This window comes from Brassica napus, chromosome C9, assembly GCF_020379485.1.
Source record: "Brassica napus cultivar Da-Ae chromosome C9, Da-Ae, whole genome shotgun sequence".
Classification (NCBI taxonomy): Eukaryota; Viridiplantae; Streptophyta; class Magnoliopsida; order Brassicales; family Brassicaceae; genus Brassica; species Brassica napus.
Genome location: NC_063452.1, coordinates 1,864,511 through 1,883,414, shown reverse-complemented (window position 1 = coordinate 1,883,414; position 18,904 = coordinate 1,864,511). Strand labels below are relative to the sequence as shown.

At 32.8% G+C, this 18,904-nt stretch overlaps 3 protein-coding genes across 6 annotated transcripts; 1 reads left to right on the top strand and 2 right to left on the bottom strand.

Annotated features, from left to right (window-relative positions):
- Positions 1-9,234: 9,234 nt before the first annotated feature.
- On the bottom strand, positions 9,235-12,920 carry LOC106360368 (pentatricopeptide repeat-containing protein At3g26782, mitochondrial). 3 transcript variants are annotated; one of them, XM_048769613.1, is made up of 2 exons: positions 11,032-12,919; positions 9,235-9,402 (listed from the first exon to the last, which is right to left on the bottom strand). In XM_048769613.1, the coding sequence occupies exons 1-2, from the start codon at positions 12,870-12,872 to the stop codon at positions 9,273-9,275; spliced, it is 1,971 nt and encodes a 656-aa protein (XP_048625570.1). In that variant the 5' UTR covers positions 12,873-12,919; the 3' UTR covers positions 9,235-9,272. The 3 variants fall into 3 exon arrangements, with proteins under 3 accessions (XP_048625570.1, XP_013655408.2, XP_013655407.2); XM_013799954.3 differs by lacking the exon at positions 9,235-9,402 and having other exon boundaries at positions 10,506-11,965; positions 12,038-12,920; XM_013799953.3 differs by lacking the exon at positions 9,235-9,402 and having other exon boundaries at positions 10,506-12,918.
- An 806-nt stretch (positions 12,921-13,726) lies between these two features.
- LOC106360369 (transcription factor ICE1-like) lies at positions 13,727-16,233 on the top strand. 2 transcript variants are annotated; one of them, XM_048769614.1, is made up of 5 exons: positions 13,727-13,837; positions 14,034-14,791; positions 14,878-15,084; positions 15,166-15,336; positions 15,417-16,233. In XM_048769614.1, exons 2-5 carry the CDS (start codon positions 14,045-14,047, stop codon positions 15,498-15,500), a joined length of 1,209 nt encoding a protein of 402 aa, XP_048625571.1. In that variant the 5' UTR covers positions 13,727-13,837; positions 14,034-14,044; the 3' UTR covers positions 15,501-16,233. The 2 variants fall into 2 exon arrangements, with proteins under 2 accessions (XP_048625571.1, XP_022544861.2); XM_022689140.2 differs by lacking the exon at positions 13,727-13,837 and having other exon boundaries at positions 13,863-14,791.
- Positions 16,145-16,851, bottom strand: LOC106415072 (light-regulated protein 1, chloroplastic). The gene is made up of 3 exons (XM_013855687.3): positions 16,559-16,851; positions 16,341-16,493; positions 16,145-16,257 (listed from the first exon to the last, which is right to left on the bottom strand). Exons 1-3 carry the CDS (start codon positions 16,744-16,746, stop codon positions 16,182-16,184), a joined length of 417 nt encoding a protein of 138 aa, XP_013711141.2. The 5' UTR covers positions 16,747-16,851; the 3' UTR covers positions 16,145-16,181.
- Positions 16,852-18,904: the final 2,053 nt, after the last annotated feature.

Below are 18,904 nucleotides of genomic sequence, written 5' to 3'. Positions count from 1 at the left end.
GTCGATATTTGTATGCTGTAATTGAAAGATATTACAGTCAACTAAATTATGAAACTCTTAAAAATAAGCAGTAAAAAATTGTGATTGTATTTAAAAATAATATTATATAAGTAAAATATAATTTATCAATATTTTTTTGCTGTAATTGAAAGATATTATAGTCAACTAAATTTATAAAACTCTTAAAAATAAGTAGTATTTTGATCTAAGAAAATACATTATATAGAAATTTTTAAAACTCTTACATTATATAGAAATTTATATTTTGATCTAAGAAACTATAGATATAAAGAAAGTATTTTATTAGTTCAAAATTATATTTTATGTTATTTAAAAATATTTTTTAAATGTAATATTACTATTTTGTGAACTTTCCTTTTTTATGAAATCATATTATATATACATATATTTTCGTTTTTCAATTATTTTTTTTAACTTTATAAAAAATTTCCTTTTTATTATATGTGTATATTTTTGAGATTTTTTTTAAAAGAAAACTAAATAAAATAATAAATAATAGTATTTTAAATGTAAGTTAATTCATTAAGGGTATCAGTGTAATTAACCATCGTGAGAGTTAACGTGAGAGCGACACATAAGAAACTGACTTCTCAAATAATATAATAGAGATATAAAATATTTATTGAATAAATAAGTTTTTGTAAAAGTTAATTTTTAAATAATAACTAAAGATATGTGAAATATATATATTATAGTGAACTGATCAAGTTAAAATTGTAAAAATATTTAGTTTTTATCAATTCAATTCAAGTATGATACATATTTCAATCTCAATATCTAAATAAATGAATTTTCCTACTTATATGGTTTTATTTATAATCATTTGTATTTTATAACAAGAATTTTAAAATATTGATCACAATTTTTTTAATCTGAGACTTTAACAGTTTTATTAATTTATAATTGTTTTTGAAAATTTAAAATATAACATATACGAAATTTAAAATTTTATTATGTAATTTAAATGATTTTTTATTTATTTTAATAATATAAAATTGAATCAAAAATGTTAGAGGATACACATTTTTTTATAAAACCTTTATTATTCAAATTATTCAATATCATTAATTTAATATATATTTTAAATCATATTAGATAATTTCATATATTTTACTTAAATGATTTTTTTATAGATTATTAATTAATTTTGTAGTTAGTTTAATGAAAAATATAATCTATTCTATTAAAACAGCAGTATGACCAATTGATAAAAATAGGGTCCAATTAATTTTAAGAAACTGATTATTTTATAACTGCATTAATAATATTCATTTTTATTTAAAACAACTTACTGTAACTTCTTATATAACTCATAAGAATCAAACGAAAATGGTGGGACCACTTCTCTCAACTACATTGATTAACCGACGTGTAAGATGTGAATAATTATACTTTTTTTGTTGTTTCCAAATGTGGTTATGCCTATTCATATTACCTCAATTATAACCATCTTATATATTATGCATAATGTAATACCCTTTATAATCCCTAATATAAACGTTTAATATTTGACCTAACATCAGTTAATATAATACGTTCAAAAATATATAAATATTTAAATGTTTTTAAAATCTATTCTATTAAATTATGAACATAATCAATTAATAAAGGTTTAATCCAACTATTATTTTCTCCATATAATCTACTTAAAAAATAAATTAAATATTTGATAACTGCATTTTAAATAAAGCAAAATAAACAAATTATACAACACATAATTTGTAACTTCCATCCCAAAATTCTCGGTACCCACATATATATCACCGACAATTTTGTTTTTTGAAAAAATATATCACTGACAGTCTGACAATTATATATATATATATATATATATATATATATATTTATATATTAACAAATATTCTTTCTTTTTGGGTTTATATCAAACATGAATTGTATATTACTGACATTTATATATATATATATATAATAACAAATATCCTTCTTTTTTGGATTTATATCAAATGTGAATTGTTAACCTATATAATCTTAGATTAAAATTAACTTTGATATATTTTAAAAAATCATTTTTACACCACAATAACATAATTTACATCTCAGCCCAAAAAGTTATGATTTACTCATCGAGACATTAATTTATTTAAATTCTGAATGTTTTACACAATAGGTTTTAACGGGTTTAAACCTATATAATCTTAGATTAAAATGATGTTAAAATAGGTTTTAACGGGTTTTAAGTGAACTTTTAATAAAAATAAAAATTCGTTTAAACTCATTTATTTTAACAGATTGTAAATAGGTTATTCTGTAAAAAATTATTTATTAAATGTGATTTTACTAAAAATTAGTGAAGACTATAGTAACCATTTACGTAAATATATTTATCTGAATATATTAAATTCATGATTTTCGGTGTGGGTTGGGTTTGATATTAGTTTTCGGATATAACATTTTAAGAATCTTTCGAGTATATATGTCATGTCTAATAGAACATGAGACTTTGATTTTCAGATCGATTCCAAATCGATTTTTTTGTATGATTATTCTTGACTAATTATGTTAGGTAACTACGAAAAAATATAATATGTCACAAATTTTTGGAATAAAACTAAAAAATAATTTCCGAAATGCATAAAGCACAAGTGTATAGTTATGCAACTTGACATACTTAGTATAGTTACCAACAATTAAATTAAATTAAATTAATATTAATTACAAAAAAAAAAACAAAAATATAGAAATTTAAAATTTAAACAAAATTTAAACAAAAAATATACCCGCCCTTTTAAGGTCGGGTCAATATCTAGTATATGTTTAAAATTTAAACCAAATAATGAATGTCATGTAACTGCATGAATACAGTAGTCAGTTTATGTATATTCTTTAGTTGGTTAGTTTCAAATTCTCTATTTTGATGAATAAATGCATGTTTCGTATTTTGATGAGTATAACTACATCGGTTTTGTGAGTCTGTGGTCTTGTTTCAAAAGGCGGTGTTGTTCATGTCCTGCTTTGTTTTCGTCTCTATGAAAAACTTTTTTGCCTTAGAATTATTTTGCTACAGTTGATATCTGTATACTAGAGAACTTGTTACAAATATTACCAAGACGTGCACATGAACTCAATTTAGTATTTGCAAAGATTTACCGAAACGACATGTTCGAACCGAATCAAATCTCAACAATCGGTATAGAAAAAGATATGGATAATAGAAAAGAGAATAGACTACTTTCGAAAATGAATGGTATTCTTATTCTTTGATTTAGAGGTAACAGATCGTGAAAATTTTTTTTTCCTATTTTGGATATTTGAAAGAAATGAATATAAATTTAAGTTTCTAAGTTAGAGAAAAAGTCAAGAACAGCTAGCCCATACCAGAAGGTATAAGCATCAATTCAAAGGACCATAACTATGACAAAAAGCGCTAAGACCAGGACGATGGACCACAAGACTTCATAGCTATCTTCTATTAAATAATAGTTTCTACATGTGGAGATTCTGATAACCACCAATGAAATACGATATATAAAAATTTATAAAATGGACCGACAAAGAAACAAATATTATCTTAATGACCAGAAAATGGTCCATTAAGGGGAATATATTCCGGTCATGGAGAAGTGACCATATTTAGCCCATATACAGAAAAGATTCATTAGAGAAATCAATAGGCAAAATATTCCTTCTCAAGGGTTATAAAAAGATGGCAAATGGATGTGAGAAATGATTACAAACACAGACAGTAGTGAAGTGTATAATGAGAAATAGAGGTCTAACATGGCGAAAAGAGTCATGTTTAGTAGCCAAGGATGACTTGCCTGCTCTTTTTTATCTCCATGATTCAATTTTAAGTGATGGGTTTTGGATTATTATGCATTGATGAAGTATAATAATTCAAAAATCATATTGAATCTTTGTGGGTTAGGTTTCAGGCAGTCTCCTTGGCTATTTTGACATGCTTTTTTCATCCATGTTATACCTATTTTTCTTTCTATCTTTTTGAATCCACATAAAATTTAATATAAATTTACGACCAAATTAATCGTTTGATCCATCTTTGATGAAGCCTTATACGAAAATACATTTGCTACAAATATCTTATTATTTATTTTATTAATTATATTAAATTTAGATAAATTTTTTATTGTTTTACGATTTTATGGTTTATATATATATTTCTTATGTTTAAGTTTGTATTCAGTTTATAATTCAATTAATAAAAGTTGAAAGTTTTCTCTTTGTTCTTTGTTTTCGGTAGATCTATAAAGATCTCAATGAATTAAAAAAAACATTGATTCTTAGGTATTCTTAGATTAAATAAGATTATTAGTGTTATCGTAGCTTCGGGTGGTATCAAAGCCAGATTATTATTCCAACTGATGTAGTTCTGATACCAACTTATGTAGATCACGCTATGATAACACGATGATCCTATTTAGTATGATAATTTTTAAGATCAAAGTCTTCTTGTGATCGTTGAGAACACCTATGTTCTAGCCGATTGAAAGAAACTAAAGCTCTTTAAATTAATAATCAAAATATAACGTACCCTTACAAGTCAAGGGATCTTTTCTTTATATAGCTAAATAAAAACCCTATTCCTTATAAGAAAATGAATTATAACTAAACTTACATGAAAAAAAGATAACACCAAAAGAAAAAAGGAAAACCAAAGCCCATAAGTAATATGATCCACGCTGCATCAGGGACTGAGTGGAGGCATCGTTTAGAAGGAGATGTCAAAGATGAATAGGAGAATCATATTTGCTAGCCAAGGATGACTTTCCTACTTCTTTGAGAATTAAGATGGTCATGGTATCATGTTTGAAAGATGAATTTATATAGGTTATCTCAACTAATGATCTTGCTTATAAAGATACTAGGCAGTCTCTTTGGCTGTCCTTATATGTTCTTCTCTCTCATCTCAGACATTAACCTTCATCCAAATAAGAGAGACACGACATGAAAGATCATGTAAAGGTATAATGTTTCTGACTTTGAGCTATATATAGTGTATAAATGTATGTTTTTCATTTTGTGTATACATAATGTATATACACCATGCCCACAAACACATATATCTATAGTATTCAAGGTGTTTTCCAAAACGTTTTTCGAAATATTCTTTTGAGGTACATTAAATTTGTTTTATATGGTCAGTCTGCAATTGGTGATACGTATACCATTTTGGTGCACCCATGAACTGTTGATTAACTGTCATTCATCCCCGAAGGAAAAAAATCTTCAAACGTCAGAAAGTTTAAATCTAAAAAAAAAATATATATATATGGCAACGTCTGATTCGCATAGCATATCGCAGTTTTCACAGTGACATGTAAACTGAAAAAAAAATTGTATAGTGATTTAGAAAGATGGTTCTTTGCTCCTGTTTATGTTGATACTGAATCGCAAGATGATGCAGAAACCAATCAGCGATCCAGACGTGACCAACCATCGACTTCTGGTTCCCTTCTTTCCTTTTCATTTATTGTTTATATCTTCACATATCTAAAGTGTTTCTTCAGTCTCTATGAAAGATTTACTGAAGAAATACTTTGGATAAGTGAAGATATAAACAATGAATGACAAGAAATGGAAAGGAACCAGAAGACAAATGGTTGGTCACGTCTGGATCTTTTTCCGGAAATGGCGTTCCGCTTCAATTTCTGCATCACCTTGCACTTCAATATCATCCATAAACATGAGCAAAAAACCATTTCTCTGAATCACGATACGATTTTGTTTTCAGTTTGGTGTCACTGTGAAAAATGTGATATGTTATGTGAATCAGACGATGCTAGAATATATAAACTTTCAGAGGTTTAAAGTTTTTTCCCTTCGGGAATGAATGATACGTAATCAACAGTGCATGGGTGCATTTTCCATTACTAATATTTAATTGATTCATCGTTATTATTGGCCCGTCCTCTGTGATTAACTAACATATTTTCTCTGCTTTCATGTAATTCTTCTTGAACGCCTCTAAAATGCCGGCAAAAGTATGTCAAGATCAGTATATCTTATGTAGTTTAAAACAAAAAAATTATGAAGATACATGTAACGTTGTATGAGTGATGACCCTTTACAAACAGTTTAAGAATCATACTTTCCATAGATCATATTTGATGTTATCTTGTCATATGTTGATTGTAATTGTTTATCCGCAGAGATTGGTTCGGAAAATTTGGACCTCAAGTCTCAGTGATATCGATTATTGTTACGTACGTTTGTGTATTTAATCGCACCTCCATCAAAGAGAAGCAAGAAGAACGTTGAGATTAAGCTCTCTTTTTTTTGAAACTGAGGTTTAGCTTTTGATCTGGTTATGTATCACCTTTTCATGTTAGCAAAAAGATATATTCTCTTCTTCTTTTGGAGCCTTTCTCATTTGTTGTTTACTTCTGTCATTCTGTGTATCTTCCGAATCAGAACAAATAATAGCACAAGTGCACAACCCTTTAGTCCTTCATTAATCAATTTGTAACTTGGCTTCATCATTAATAGAGGCTCTCATTGGTGACATACATAGTATTAAAGTTGAGTTGTAATATATTTTTTAATTCGATGTAATAATTTTTAAACAGTAGAAACTGTAAATTTATGTAATAAGTTTGTAGTACAAACAATAATTACCCTTTTATAAAAATTGATGAGTGGTAACTTTTTTGATATATAAATAAGTATGATTTTTAATAAAATCATTGAGAATATAAATAATAAAATATTTATTAAAATAAATAAACAATTATTATTTAAAAATAAATATGTAAATATAACAATTTCGTATTTTGAATTATAAAATAATTTGCAATATATTATTTTAAAAATCATTTGCATTAATAATACTATTTATTCTAATATCAACGGTACAATAAATTAAATGAAATAATAATAGCATAAACTTTAAATTAAAAAAATCCAGTGGTAAGAAAATCCTTGTAAATGTTCACTCAAGAAAGATTATAAAAATCTTTGGCTAGCACAAAATTAGGAAGAGTAATGTTTTCAAACAAAAATAAAATTAGCTATTGCTATAATTGTGGAATTGGAACCGTAAATAATATTGGGAAATTGGTTTTTAGGCCAAAAAAATGATAACTATGTCCTATTAAGCTAATCTCATATACTTTATGTCCTATTAGTCTAAATATTTTCAAAATGGCAATACTGCCCTTAATTTCAATTAAAAATGCGAAATTACATTTAATAAAACAATTGTTAATTATTAACATATAATTTATAACTAAAATAATTAAAAAATATATTAAAAATCCCCAAAAAAACCTAAAGTTTGAAGTTTTTTTTCTCAAAAGGATCGACCGATCCCGTAAGCAACCGTTTGATCCTGATAAATATATCAAGAACAACGAAAATATGTGCAACATATACTGATCGACCAAGCCTAAGTCATTCAATCGCAGAAGCTCGATCCCACTTCGATTGATCGGTCGTGTCTTCGGGATCGATCGATCATGTGTCTAGGTAAGTCTTTCAAATCGATTTTCTGGTTTTCGTCGATTAAATCCGGTTTGATTTCCACTTGATTTGAACCGAACAAACACGAGTTGAACTCTTAAAATTCGATTTCTAATCAATCAAACCCATTTTCTCTTCTCCTTGAAGAAGAAAGGGGAGAAGAAGATGGCGTGAGAAGAAGTTTCCAAATCGATGTCTTAAGCTTTTTTTTTTAATGTAAAAATTGATTTTATAAATAACGATTTTCTTTTTAAAAAAATCGTTTTAATAAATAAGGAAACTGAATATTTCCTAATATTCTCTTCCCATATTTTTGGAACTGACTATCTTTATCCGTTGAATATGTATTCTACTATATGTAGAATCCAGTGAACATGTTTGAAATCGATTTCTACTAGTTTTAGATTTATAGTAATGTGTAGATTCCGATTTTTACAGATTTTAGAACGATGGTTAAACGCGGAGTGTCTTTTCCAAATATTTTTAGATTACTAGTATTTATGTAAATCACGTATTCTAAACATATTAAATTCAATGAAAAAGTGGATTACATTTTCTACTGTGTAGAGTATCAATTATACTTTTTTGTAGAACAAAATATGAAATTATGATTTAAACATTTTTAGAAGTGAAAAAAAATACCAATAAGTTGATATTTGTATTTCATCAGCAGTTACTCTTTTTGAATTTTTTTTGTTTGTAAAACTATTTATTTGATTTATTTTGGAAAATACTAAAGGGTATTAGTGGAAAAAATGGCACAAAAAATAAATTAGTCTAATAGTACATAGTTATCATTTTTTTTTGCCTAAAACCAATTTTCCAAATAATATTTCAAAATTTACAAAGCCAAAAAGTCCATTAAAGTAACTTGACACATGAATGTTTTGGAAAATTTATTGTTTCCAGTTTTATTTTTAGACAGAAAAATCAATTAAAATTGTAACTAAAAAACATGGAATTTTCAATGATGTTGCATTAGGTGTTGAATTAACAAATTTTATAAAGGGTGCAAGTCAAAATTCTAACTCAATTTTTTTTTTTGCGAAATTTATTGTTTCTCTGGTAAAGTATTACCGTTAAATCTTATTATATCAACTGGTCTTTTGAAATCGTGTTAAAACTTCAGTGAAGAATAACTCCTCACCAGCTTCTTTCTGTTTGCCATATATTCAAAGTGCTGTGTGTTGGCTAATTGGCTTTTGGCTGTGAAAGTGAAAAGAAAGTACGGTTAATTTTTGAAAGATTGTGTGATTCTTCCAACAGCTATGCTGTATACTCCTTATTTTCTTATAGGCATATGACAATTGTTTTAGTTCGTTACTTGACGAGTTAGCTCGTTCTGAAATTCATAATAAGAAAAGTAAAATAAAATAAAGAATACCAATGTTGATATTTTTCAAAAAGAAGAGGTATTTATGAATACCTCATATAGGTAATTGATGGCATCTTAGTGTTTGATTCTCTTGTCGCTTACAATGGTCCTCTCTCTTCCTCATTGCTTTGCTCGAGCATCGAACATAGTCATGTGTTGTATTTACTTACCCACAAAGACCGGACGAACTACAAGAGCTAAGCGTTAACTAAAATACTATAGTAGTACATACATACCTCACTAAAAAATTCCAATTATTTATCAAATCAATGCCACGCCAATGTTAGGTTTTTGTAATTTTAGAGATTAGTTTAAAAAAATTGGCCTATTTTAATTTTGCATTGTTTTAAATGTTAGTACGACTCTCTTATCAAAAAACGTATAGAAAAACACAAAAGAAATAAGAAAATAAAAATCAAACCAAGTTTCTGATTTTAAATCACCAGTAATCTCCACAAGAACACACCCCATTTTTGAAATGGTGAAACCTCTTGGCATCTCTAACCACAAACTCTCTATCAACAATCTTGGAAACCAACTTGATCACATCATGACAATCACTACAAACTCTCAGAGAAATAAGACGCAATCGTATAGCAAAAATATAAGAAATAAGACGCAATTGGTTTTCTGAAAAAGGAGCAGCAGAGCTTTTGCAACAGTCGACGACGACGAGTAATTTTTATTCCAAGTTTGGATCATTCGAGGGTTTGAGCTCAGTCGAGAATATATCTGTCGAAGACTTCTACTAAATCGATCGGTGGGCTCATGAATGATGAATATAGTTGATGGTGATCAGCTTTTTTCATTAAAAAGTTAAATGCATTTTGCATATCCTAGTGTTTTATATTACAATTTACACATGAAGATCATAGCTAGATGGGAGTCACTGAAGTGTTTTGTTTTGATGAATAAGTGCAATTATGTTTCACGGCTTTAGTTTGTTAATCCTCACCTGGTATGATAAACAAAACACACTTTTCTCTTTTGAGAAATTTGTTGTTTCTGTTGTAATGTGTATACCTTTATATTATATCAACTGATCATTTGAAATCGTGTTTAAACTTCAATGAAGTAATTAATAATCCCTCACCAGCTTCTTTCTGTTTGCAGTATATTCCAGGTTATGTGTGTTGGCTTAGGCTGTGAAAGTGAAAAGAAAGTACGATTAATTCTTGAAAGATAGTGTGATTTTTTATATCTTAGACCATCTCCAACCCACCCTTATTTCTATCTCTATATTTTCCTCTAAAATAGAAAAACTCTATTATAGAGGTGAAAATGCTCCAATGTATGCCTCTATAATAAAGTTTTTCTATTTATAGAGGAAAATATAGAGATATGATATTTCTACCTCTAAATATAGAGGCAAAAAGTAACTTTCCTCTATATTTTCCTCTAAAATAGAAAAACTCTATTATAGAGACATATATTGGAGCATTTTCACCTCTATAATAGAGATCTCTATTTTAGAGAAAAATATAAATATGTACATTGGAGATGCTTGTGACAACTCGTTACATGGCGAGTTGGCTCGTTCTGAAATTCATAATAAGAGAAGTAAAATAAAATAAATAATACCATAACAATAATAAATAATTTACAATGCCTCACATGATTATTGATTGGTAGTTTTTTATACTACCTATTAATCATAATTGATATTGTTTTAAAAAGAAGAGGTACTTATGAATACCTCATAATTGATAGCATCTTTTTGTTTGATTCTCTTGTCGCTTACAATGGCTCTCTCTCTTCCTCAATGCTTTGCTCGAGCATCGAACATAGTCACGTGTTGCATTTATTTGCCTACACAGACCGGACGAGCTACAAGAGCTAAGCGTTAACTATCACCTTCTATTATTACAGTACATACATACCTCACTAAAATATTCCAATTATTTATCAAATTAATGCCACGCCAATGTTAGGTTTTTTGTAATTTTAGAGATTAATTTAAAAAAATTGCATTTTTTAAATGTTAGTGCGACTCTCTTATCAAAAAAACGTATATAAAATCACAAAAGATATAAGAAAATAAAAATCAAACCAAGTTTCTGATTTTAAATCACCAGTAATCTCCACAAGAACACACCCCATTTTTGAAATGGTGAAACCTCTTGGCATCCCTAACCACAAACTCTCTATCAACAATCTTCGAAATCAACTTGATCACATCATGACAATCACTACAAACCCTCAGATTCTTAACCACACTCACCGTCGCGCCAGGAACCGTGCTCATGATCCCAAACGCAACGGCTAGCTTCTCGCTGTGAACCCTCAGCGTCATTTCCTTCTCTTCCTCATCAACATCATGACACACCGACGCCGTGTTCGACACGTAACCCGCTTCCAACAGCTTCACGTTCAACTCCTCTAAAAACTCGTAAATCTCGTCGCGCTTAGGATGCTCCTCGTCCCCAATCAAGAACACATGAACCTCACCGTTCAACTCAAGTAAACTAAACCCCGGCGGTTTCACCAATCCACGCTTCTTCATCACCGTCCTCACCCTCTCAACGTCTTTCCAACGCCCCGCATCGGCGTAGATATGCGAAAGCAACATGTAGTAACCACAGTTCGAACTATCCAATTCAAACAAACGCGCCACTGATATCTCAGCAAGCTCCACGTTCTTGTGAATCCTACACGCCGCGAGAAGCGAGCTCCATATAACAGAGTCCGGCTTCATCTTCATCGTTAGTACCAAATCATAAGCCTTCTGAAGATACCCTGCACGACCTAAAAGATCAACCATACAACCGTAATGTTCCAACCCCGGCTCCACCCCAAACCTCCCCTTCATCAAGTTAAACCAACGCCAGCCTTCAACGTGAAGACCCGCGTGACTACAAGCAGCTAATACAGAGACAAACGTAATGTAGTTCGGTCGAACTCCCGAACTTATCATAACAGGGAACAGCTCTAACGCCTTAACCGCGTGGCCGTGCATTCCGTATCCAGCAATCATGGCCGTCCACGTCCTCACATTCTTCTTCCTCATCCGATCAAACACCTTCCTCGCCGCCTCAACTCTTCCGCATTTGCAGTACATATCGATTATCGAAGTACCGACTACCACATCATCCTCGAGACCCATCCTAACTACCTGATCATGCACGCACTTCCCTACACGCAAAGCACCCGAATGCGAAACAGCTAAGAGCACAGTAGACAACGTAATGGAGTTAAAGGTCAAACCTTTATCATTCATCAGTATCCGGAACACATCAAAAGCCTCACTAGACATCCCGTTCTGAGCATACACACTCATAATCGAATTATACGAAACAGAGTCTTTACCCACAATCTCATCAAAGATCTTTCTCGCCACAGCTACGCCTCCTTCTCGGCCTTTAGCATAAGCATCCAAGAGAGTGTTGCCAACGCTCACTCCTCTCTCAAACCCTCTCTTTACCACAAATCCGTGGATAGACTCCGTTAATCCCTTAGCAGCCACACGAGAACAAGCAGAGATGACAGAAACCACACCCTTAGAATCCACGTCTTCATGATCTCTACCATCGAGTAACAACTCCTTGAATAGAGAAACGGCGTCAAAGGCGTTACCGTTAAGGTCATAACCACGAATCATCGACGTCCAGCAAACGATATTTCTCTCAGGCATTTCGTCGAACACCTTGCGTGCGTCTTCGACTTCGCCGCACGCCGAGTACATGACGATCAGAGCGGAAGAGACGAAGACGTCGGAGTGGTAGCCGAAGACGAAGGCTTGCTGGTGGGTCTGCTTGCCGGAGAAGAGGTCGAGGAGAGAGGAGCACGCTTTGATGGCGCAGGGGAAAGTAGAGCGGTTAGGGTGGAGGGAGAGTTTTCGCATTGAGGAAAAGGCGCGAAGAGCTTCGGAAGAATCGTTGCTGCGGGCGAGGTCGGCGATGACGGAGTTCCATGAGAAGACATCGGTCTTGTCGACGTATCTGTTGAAGAGAGTTGTTAAGTTTTGTCTGTCTGTTTGTCTCTCCGTGTGGAGAAGACGAGAGGCGGACGAGAAGAGAGTCTTTTTACTCGGAACCTTCATTCATTCTTTTTTTTTTTCTCGAATCAATATTTGCCTAATTATACATTATTTTTCTACTGTTCTTTCATTAATTAGATCAAATTTATAAGAGGGATGTTAATTGGTAGGTCTTGTTCAGTTCACAATTGTCCTGTAAACCGACTAGACATTATTATTATTTTTTAAACTTAAGTTAATTATAGTATTAATATTATATAGACGAGACTGGTCGTTTAATAAGAACTATATGTTTAACGGTATTCATTCCACTATGTTCAAGATTTTATGTAAATATTCTTTTCTATTAATTGTGCATAATTCTCTTTATTCGAAACTCAAATCTCTTTAGTCTAGGAGCTAGGAACAATAATAAATTTTTAATCAAACCATTGGGTTAAAATGATTTTCACACTTAAACATTTGTTTTTAAGCTCCAAACTACAGCCCAAAGAATTTGTTTTACCAATGGTTCTGTTATCAATTTAAAATGTAGTCATGGTTGGTAAGTACTAAATACTCTTAAGACATAAAAGCATAACATGTTAACCGTCATTTTAACTTGTTCTCACGTACTAGTTACTAACTTCAACCAGCTAGCCGTACTTTCACCGGAGCATGTATTGAAGGTTGTAAGGACTGACATCTATGAGCAAATCTTTAGAGCATTAATTAGAGCTTTCTAAATTTCAGGACTCTGATTCAACTTGATACTCTAAAAAACAAGGTATGAGTCCATTCATTTCAAACATTCACTTTTCCAAATTCAAATAAAATTCCTTTTGCAAAAAAGTAATTTGCTTAAAATGCAGTATAATAATATCAGTTACTTAAGTGCATGGAGGACACGCGTTGCATGGATTCTTAGCTTACGTCATTTTAGTTGATTCTTATGAACATCATTATAGTTCAGTTGCAAACTCTCTCTATATAAATAGAGACACAGTGACAAAGAGGGAGATAAGCAAAGAACTCACGAGAACTCTGGGGTAAGTAAATTAAAAGTTTAGCTTTTTTTTTGCTCAGTTTGAGGCTTTTGAATCTATCGTTCTCTCTCTCTCTAAAGAATCCATCTTTATACAGATTTTGCTTCTTTTCTAACTAGCCCACCTCATGGATTCCTCGTGATTCCACTTTAACCTCTCTAAAAGTTTCAAACTTTTTTCTTCGTCTTTTGTGCAAAAGGCAACTTTACGATGGCCCTCGACGGAAACGGCGGTGCTGTATGGTTAAACAGCAGCGGAGAGGAGGAAGCTTCGTGGGGTGGGAATCAAGAACACGTTGGAGCTTCTTCTCTTTCTCATTTCAAGGCGCCTATGCTTGAAAGTGATTGGTTCAGTAACCAACAACAACAACATCCACAAGATCTCCACGTGTTACAGAACCAGCAAGAAGACTTCAGATTCCTCGGCGATTTTCTTATCAATCCCAACGACAATCTTCTTCTTGATTCCTCTTCCTCTCAACTTTTTACCCTCGACACATCTCAGCCTTCCTTCTTACCTTCTAACAACAAGTCTTGTCTCCTCAGCGCTCCTTCCGACACAAACCCTGTCGACAATGCCTTCGAGTTGGGTTCTGATTCTGGTTTCCTCGGCCAGGCGTTTGGTTCGTTGACACAAGGCTTCACTCCTTTGGAGTTACAAGGCTTCACCAGTCCTGCGAAAGTTCTGAAGCCTTTAGAGGTGTTAGCATCATCCTCTGGTGGACAGCCTACTCTGTTCCAGAAACGTGCAGCCATGCGTCAGAGCTCTGAAACCAAGTTTGGGAACTCAGAGACGAAGCTGAGCGATGACGGAGAGATTGAGAGTGTTCAGAGCAGAGGAGGTAAAGGTAAGAAGAAAGGACTGCCTGCTAAGAATCTGATGGCTGAGAGGAGAAGAAGGAAGAAGCTTAACGATAGGCTCTACATGCTTAGATCAATCGTCCCCAAGATCAGCAAAGTAAAGAGATCACTTCTCTCTTTATCTCCTTAACAGCTTTACTCTTTGTCTTTGTTGTGTTGTTTCTGATAAGCTTTGGTTTGTAGATGGATCGAGCATCAATACTTGGAGATGCAATCGATTACCTCAAGGAACTTTTACAAAGGATCAATGATCTTCACGACGAACTTGAGTCAACTCCAACTCCACCTCCACCTGGATCTTTGCCTCAAACTCCGCAGAGTCTTTCTTGCCATGTCAAGGAAGAGCTGTGTCCTTCATCGTTGCCAAGCTCTAAAGGCCAACAAGCAAGAGTAAGGCTTAGACTTTGTTTTTTTCTTATGGTTGAGTTTTAGACATTTATTTACTCTTTTGTTTTTTTTTTTAATCCACAGGTTGAGGTTAGAGTAAGGGAAGGAAGAGCAGTGAACATTCACATGTTCTGTGGTCGTAGACCTGGTCTTTTGCTAGCTACCATGAAGGCCTTGGATAATCTTGGATTGGATGTTCAGCAAGCTGTGATCAGCTGTTTCAACGGGTTTGCCTTGGATGTGTTCCGCGCTGAGGTGAGATTAATAACATCATCATCTTACTCTCAATTTAAACATTTTGGGACTATTGACATTTTTTTCTTTTTGTGTATCAGCAATGCCAAGAAGGACATGAGATATTGCCTGATCAAATCAAAGCAGTGCTTTTAGATACAGCGGGCTATGCTGGTCTGATCTGATCATGAGGTTCTTGAGCATCTGATGAAGTAGAGTGCTAGAAGAAACTAAGCCTTTAAATATGCAATTTTCTTTACTTTCTTTCATCAAGTATGCAATTGTACATGAGACATGTTTAAATTAACCTTTTTGAACTTGGGGGGTTGTTCGATATATTATACTTCAGCCTTTATTAGCAATGTTAACCTCATTATGTTTCATCTCCTCGGTCCAACGTCCATGTGGTTTTAGTCAAGCCAGCTAAGGAAGAGGCAGAATAAAGAACATGCCCCACCATGTTGTTTTAATCAGATTTTTCTCATTAGAAGTCTACCAAGATTCATCCGCATATGATAACCAAACTAAAAATAAATAAAAAAAAAATTGAAATTAATCTCCAACATCAATGTTTCTCAATCCATTATTCACCTCTTACATCCTTAATCGCTGACGTAAATACTCTTCATAACCGAAGATACCAAGATCCCGAGCAAACCAAAGCAGTGCTTATAGATGAAAGCTTTGATCTACTCTACCATTTGATTCTCATTATCTTTAATTATTATCGTGTGTTTTAAGTTATTACCGTTTGATTAACATTGGGGACTTGGGGTCTGATTCACAAACTCATTCTTGATTAAGTTACATTAATGAGTGGTTACAGAGATACAACAAACACATATTCACATCAGATAAAAACTTTTCTAGTAAACATCTTTTTGATAGTCAGGTTCGCAGAACTCTCCTCCAAGATCATCACAAGCCTCTGCGGGGAAAACTCTGTTTCCAAGTCCAAAAACACAATCAGAAGCTGAGAATCTAAAGCTAAGTAAAGGAAAGGTGTTAAAAGACGTGATCATTACGTTTTGGGATTGTTATACTCTAGGTATTCTCGGTCTACGGGCTCTGAAGCCACGGGAGGTGAGACGGGCTTTGTTTCAAGCTTGACTTCAGGGTAAATGTCAGCAGAACAGGCGTAACCGCTGATTACTTCACACGCTTCAGCTGGGAAAACACTTGAGGATAGAGAGAGATGTTATTCGAGTCAGTTGATAACAAAGAAGGGAAGTGAAGGACTTACGAAAGGGGAGAGTCGTTGTAGTCTACGGTGAGTGGATCAGAGGTTGAAGGAGATGATGAGTTTGGTCTGAATCTGAGAGAAGAGAGTCTTGAGGGTTTGGTGGTGGAGATGGTCTGAGGAGGGAGAAGAGTGAGCTTTGGAGAAGAAAGTGGAACAACGGTTGGTTTGATGCACAAAGCTCCCTGCATTTTTATGCCTGTAAGAGGATTGGTTTAGTGATTTTGGATATTTGGTTGTGTTTTTGGACAAGTTCATATGCTATACTTATAGCCAGAGCAAAGCAGATACATTTTATATTTTGGTGGCAATAAAGAAAAAAAAAATATTAGTAAAAAGTAATTATACTGACTCAATAATTGATAATCCAACGGTCAGAAATCACTGATCCAGACTTTATTTAAAAGAAAAATTGAACAAAAAGTAGAGATAATTTTTAAAAGGATAAGGATAACATGTGAGAATGAAAATCGCCCTCTTGGGAGAGATATTTTATCACAATCTTTTTTGTATCTTTCTGTGTTCTCTGAGTCAGCAAACGATGTAAACTATGAAAGACACATTCATTATCAGTCACATGGACTCACAAAGCCAAAGTTCGAGTTTTACTTGCTCACCACAACACTCAGCTTATTATACATACAATTCCACCAGTAGATGCGTACACTGGTTGTCGACAGAAGCACTCGGCATGGTTTCTTCCTTCTCATGCCAGGCTCTTTGATGGTTACACTAGCAAATGATGTTATGTTTCTTGCAGTTTTATGCTGCCCGTCAATGGTGCAAGCTCTGCCGCTGCAGCTACTTCAGCTTTGATTTCATGTTTTCGATCCTACAAAAAACACATCCTCATTATTTGGTTAACCGGGTAGAAGTTGTATGCATCGTTATCCTGTAGGTCTTTGCTATCATTTTGGTGCAACACGTACGGGCCTTTTACTCCCATTGTTTGAGGAAGATGACTGTGCGTCTTGGTCTACTAGAGAGCGACCATTATCACAACTCTTTTCCAAACTGGACTGAGATTCCTCATCTGACTTGCCAACTGAAGAATCATCTGTTGATTTATCTTCATCGTTGGTGCTTGATTAGTGATTACCAACTAGAGAAACACCAGGAGGTGAGAATGATGGAATCTGATTTAAACTTGATTTGCTACAATGTAAGGAGAGCCCAAAGTACACCCAAGTCCAAAGTACCTAAAAGTGTAAGAAGGATAGCCCAAAGTAACTAAACATGTAAAGCACTCATATATAAACACAAGGCCCCAATCATGTGTTTGGTTGGCTTGTATTGAGGACCGGCACTGGTTCTCGCACTGTATGATTGACTATAGATTGGGCCTTGTTGATCTAGTTGATAAAGAAAAAAAAAGTATGTCAAAGACTATTTATGTACCTTATTTTTATGAGTTGGTAGTTACTTGGATATGTCCCTGTTATAATCGAATGTCAAGATTTGAGGACTAATTTTTTTTTATCTAATATTTGATCTGATATTTCAAGTGTTTTTCTACTACAATATTCAGTTTTCAATATAAGAGACTAGGGTTGGCCCGGGCTACGCCCGAAATTTTTTGTTTAAATTTAAATGTTGATTGTATATTATTATGTTTATTTTATTTATAAATATTATAATCTATTATAAAAAATATAAGTAGCCAAACAATTATAAAATCAATTTAAATTATTCATTGTTCAATTATGCATTTTAATATTTTTAATATCCATTTTTTTGTTATTAGAAATTATATATAAGGCGATGAGTAGAATAAACAAAAATTATTATTATTTAGTTACGGTGTTTAATTGATTATGTCGAATAAGGTGATACTGTGTCGTTTAGGAGTGATAGAGATGTAAAGCGTGTGCTGATTTGATGTTATACCTATTAGAGTGTGTTGTTTCTGTGTTGACTATTGAGAATGTGTGTTGTTTTAATGACTTTAACTAAACGTGTTTGTCATCTTACATAGGATCCACATAAAACCTAAATTTCTTTATACAAACATTTCTTTTCACGCCGTAAACTAATTCTCTCAACTAAACTCATCTCTTTCAAACGTCAAAGCAACCTTTTGACTCTCTGTAAATCAGAAACCGTAAACTCATCCCTATCAAATCTTGACTCTGCGTAAATCGAAAGCAAGCATTCTTTTTTTTTCTTTTGGCTTTTTGAACTTTTTTGCGGATAACCCGCTAGACCCGCTTGATTGATGCGGGGCGGGTGCGGTTATCGAAATCCGGTCATACGGGTCTTGCGGGTATAATTTTCAAGTGAAAAAATGAGTTTAACCCACGGCGGAGCGGGTTGAGCGGGGCGGATCCGACCCGCTTCCCAGGCCTAATC

What these genes read in the sequence shown, in the direction of transcription:
- LOC106360368 (XM_048769613.1), bottom strand. Translation starts at nt 12,872, where the DNA reads ATGAAGGTTCCGAGTAAAAAGACTCTCTTCTCGTCCGCCTCTCGTCTT. An exon ending in AGTGTGGTTAAGAATCTGAG is followed by an intron (nt 9,403 to 11,031) that starts GGTTTGTAGTGA and finishes TATTTCTCTGAG; the next exon opens with AGTTTGTAGTGATTGTCATG.
- LOC106415072 (XM_013855687.3), bottom strand. Translation starts at nt 16,746, where the DNA reads ATGCAGGGAGCTTTGTGCATCAAACCAACCGTTGTTCCACTTTCTTCT. An exon ending in TACAACGACTCTCCCCTTTC is followed by an intron (nt 16,494 to 16,558) that starts GTAAGTCCTTCA and finishes TCTATCCTCAAG; the next exon opens with TGTTTTCCCAGCTGAAGCGT. An exon ending in GAGTATAACAATCCCAAAAC is followed by an intron (nt 16,258 to 16,340) that starts GTAATGATCACG and finishes ACTTGGAAACAG; the next exon opens with AGTTTTCCCCGCAGAGGCTT.
- LOC106360369 (XM_048769614.1), top strand. Translation starts at nt 14,045, where the DNA reads ATGGCCCTCGACGGAAACGGCGGTGCTGTATGGTTAAACAGCAGCGGA. An exon ending in TCGTCCCCAAGATCAGCAAA is followed by an intron (nt 14,792 to 14,877) that starts GTAAAGAGATCA and finishes TTTGGTTTGTAG; the next exon opens with ATGGATCGAGCATCAATACT. An exon ending in CTAAAGGCCAACAAGCAAGA is followed by an intron (nt 15,085 to 15,165) that starts GTAAGGCTTAGA and finishes TTTAATCCACAG; the next exon opens with GTTGAGGTTAGAGTAAGGGA.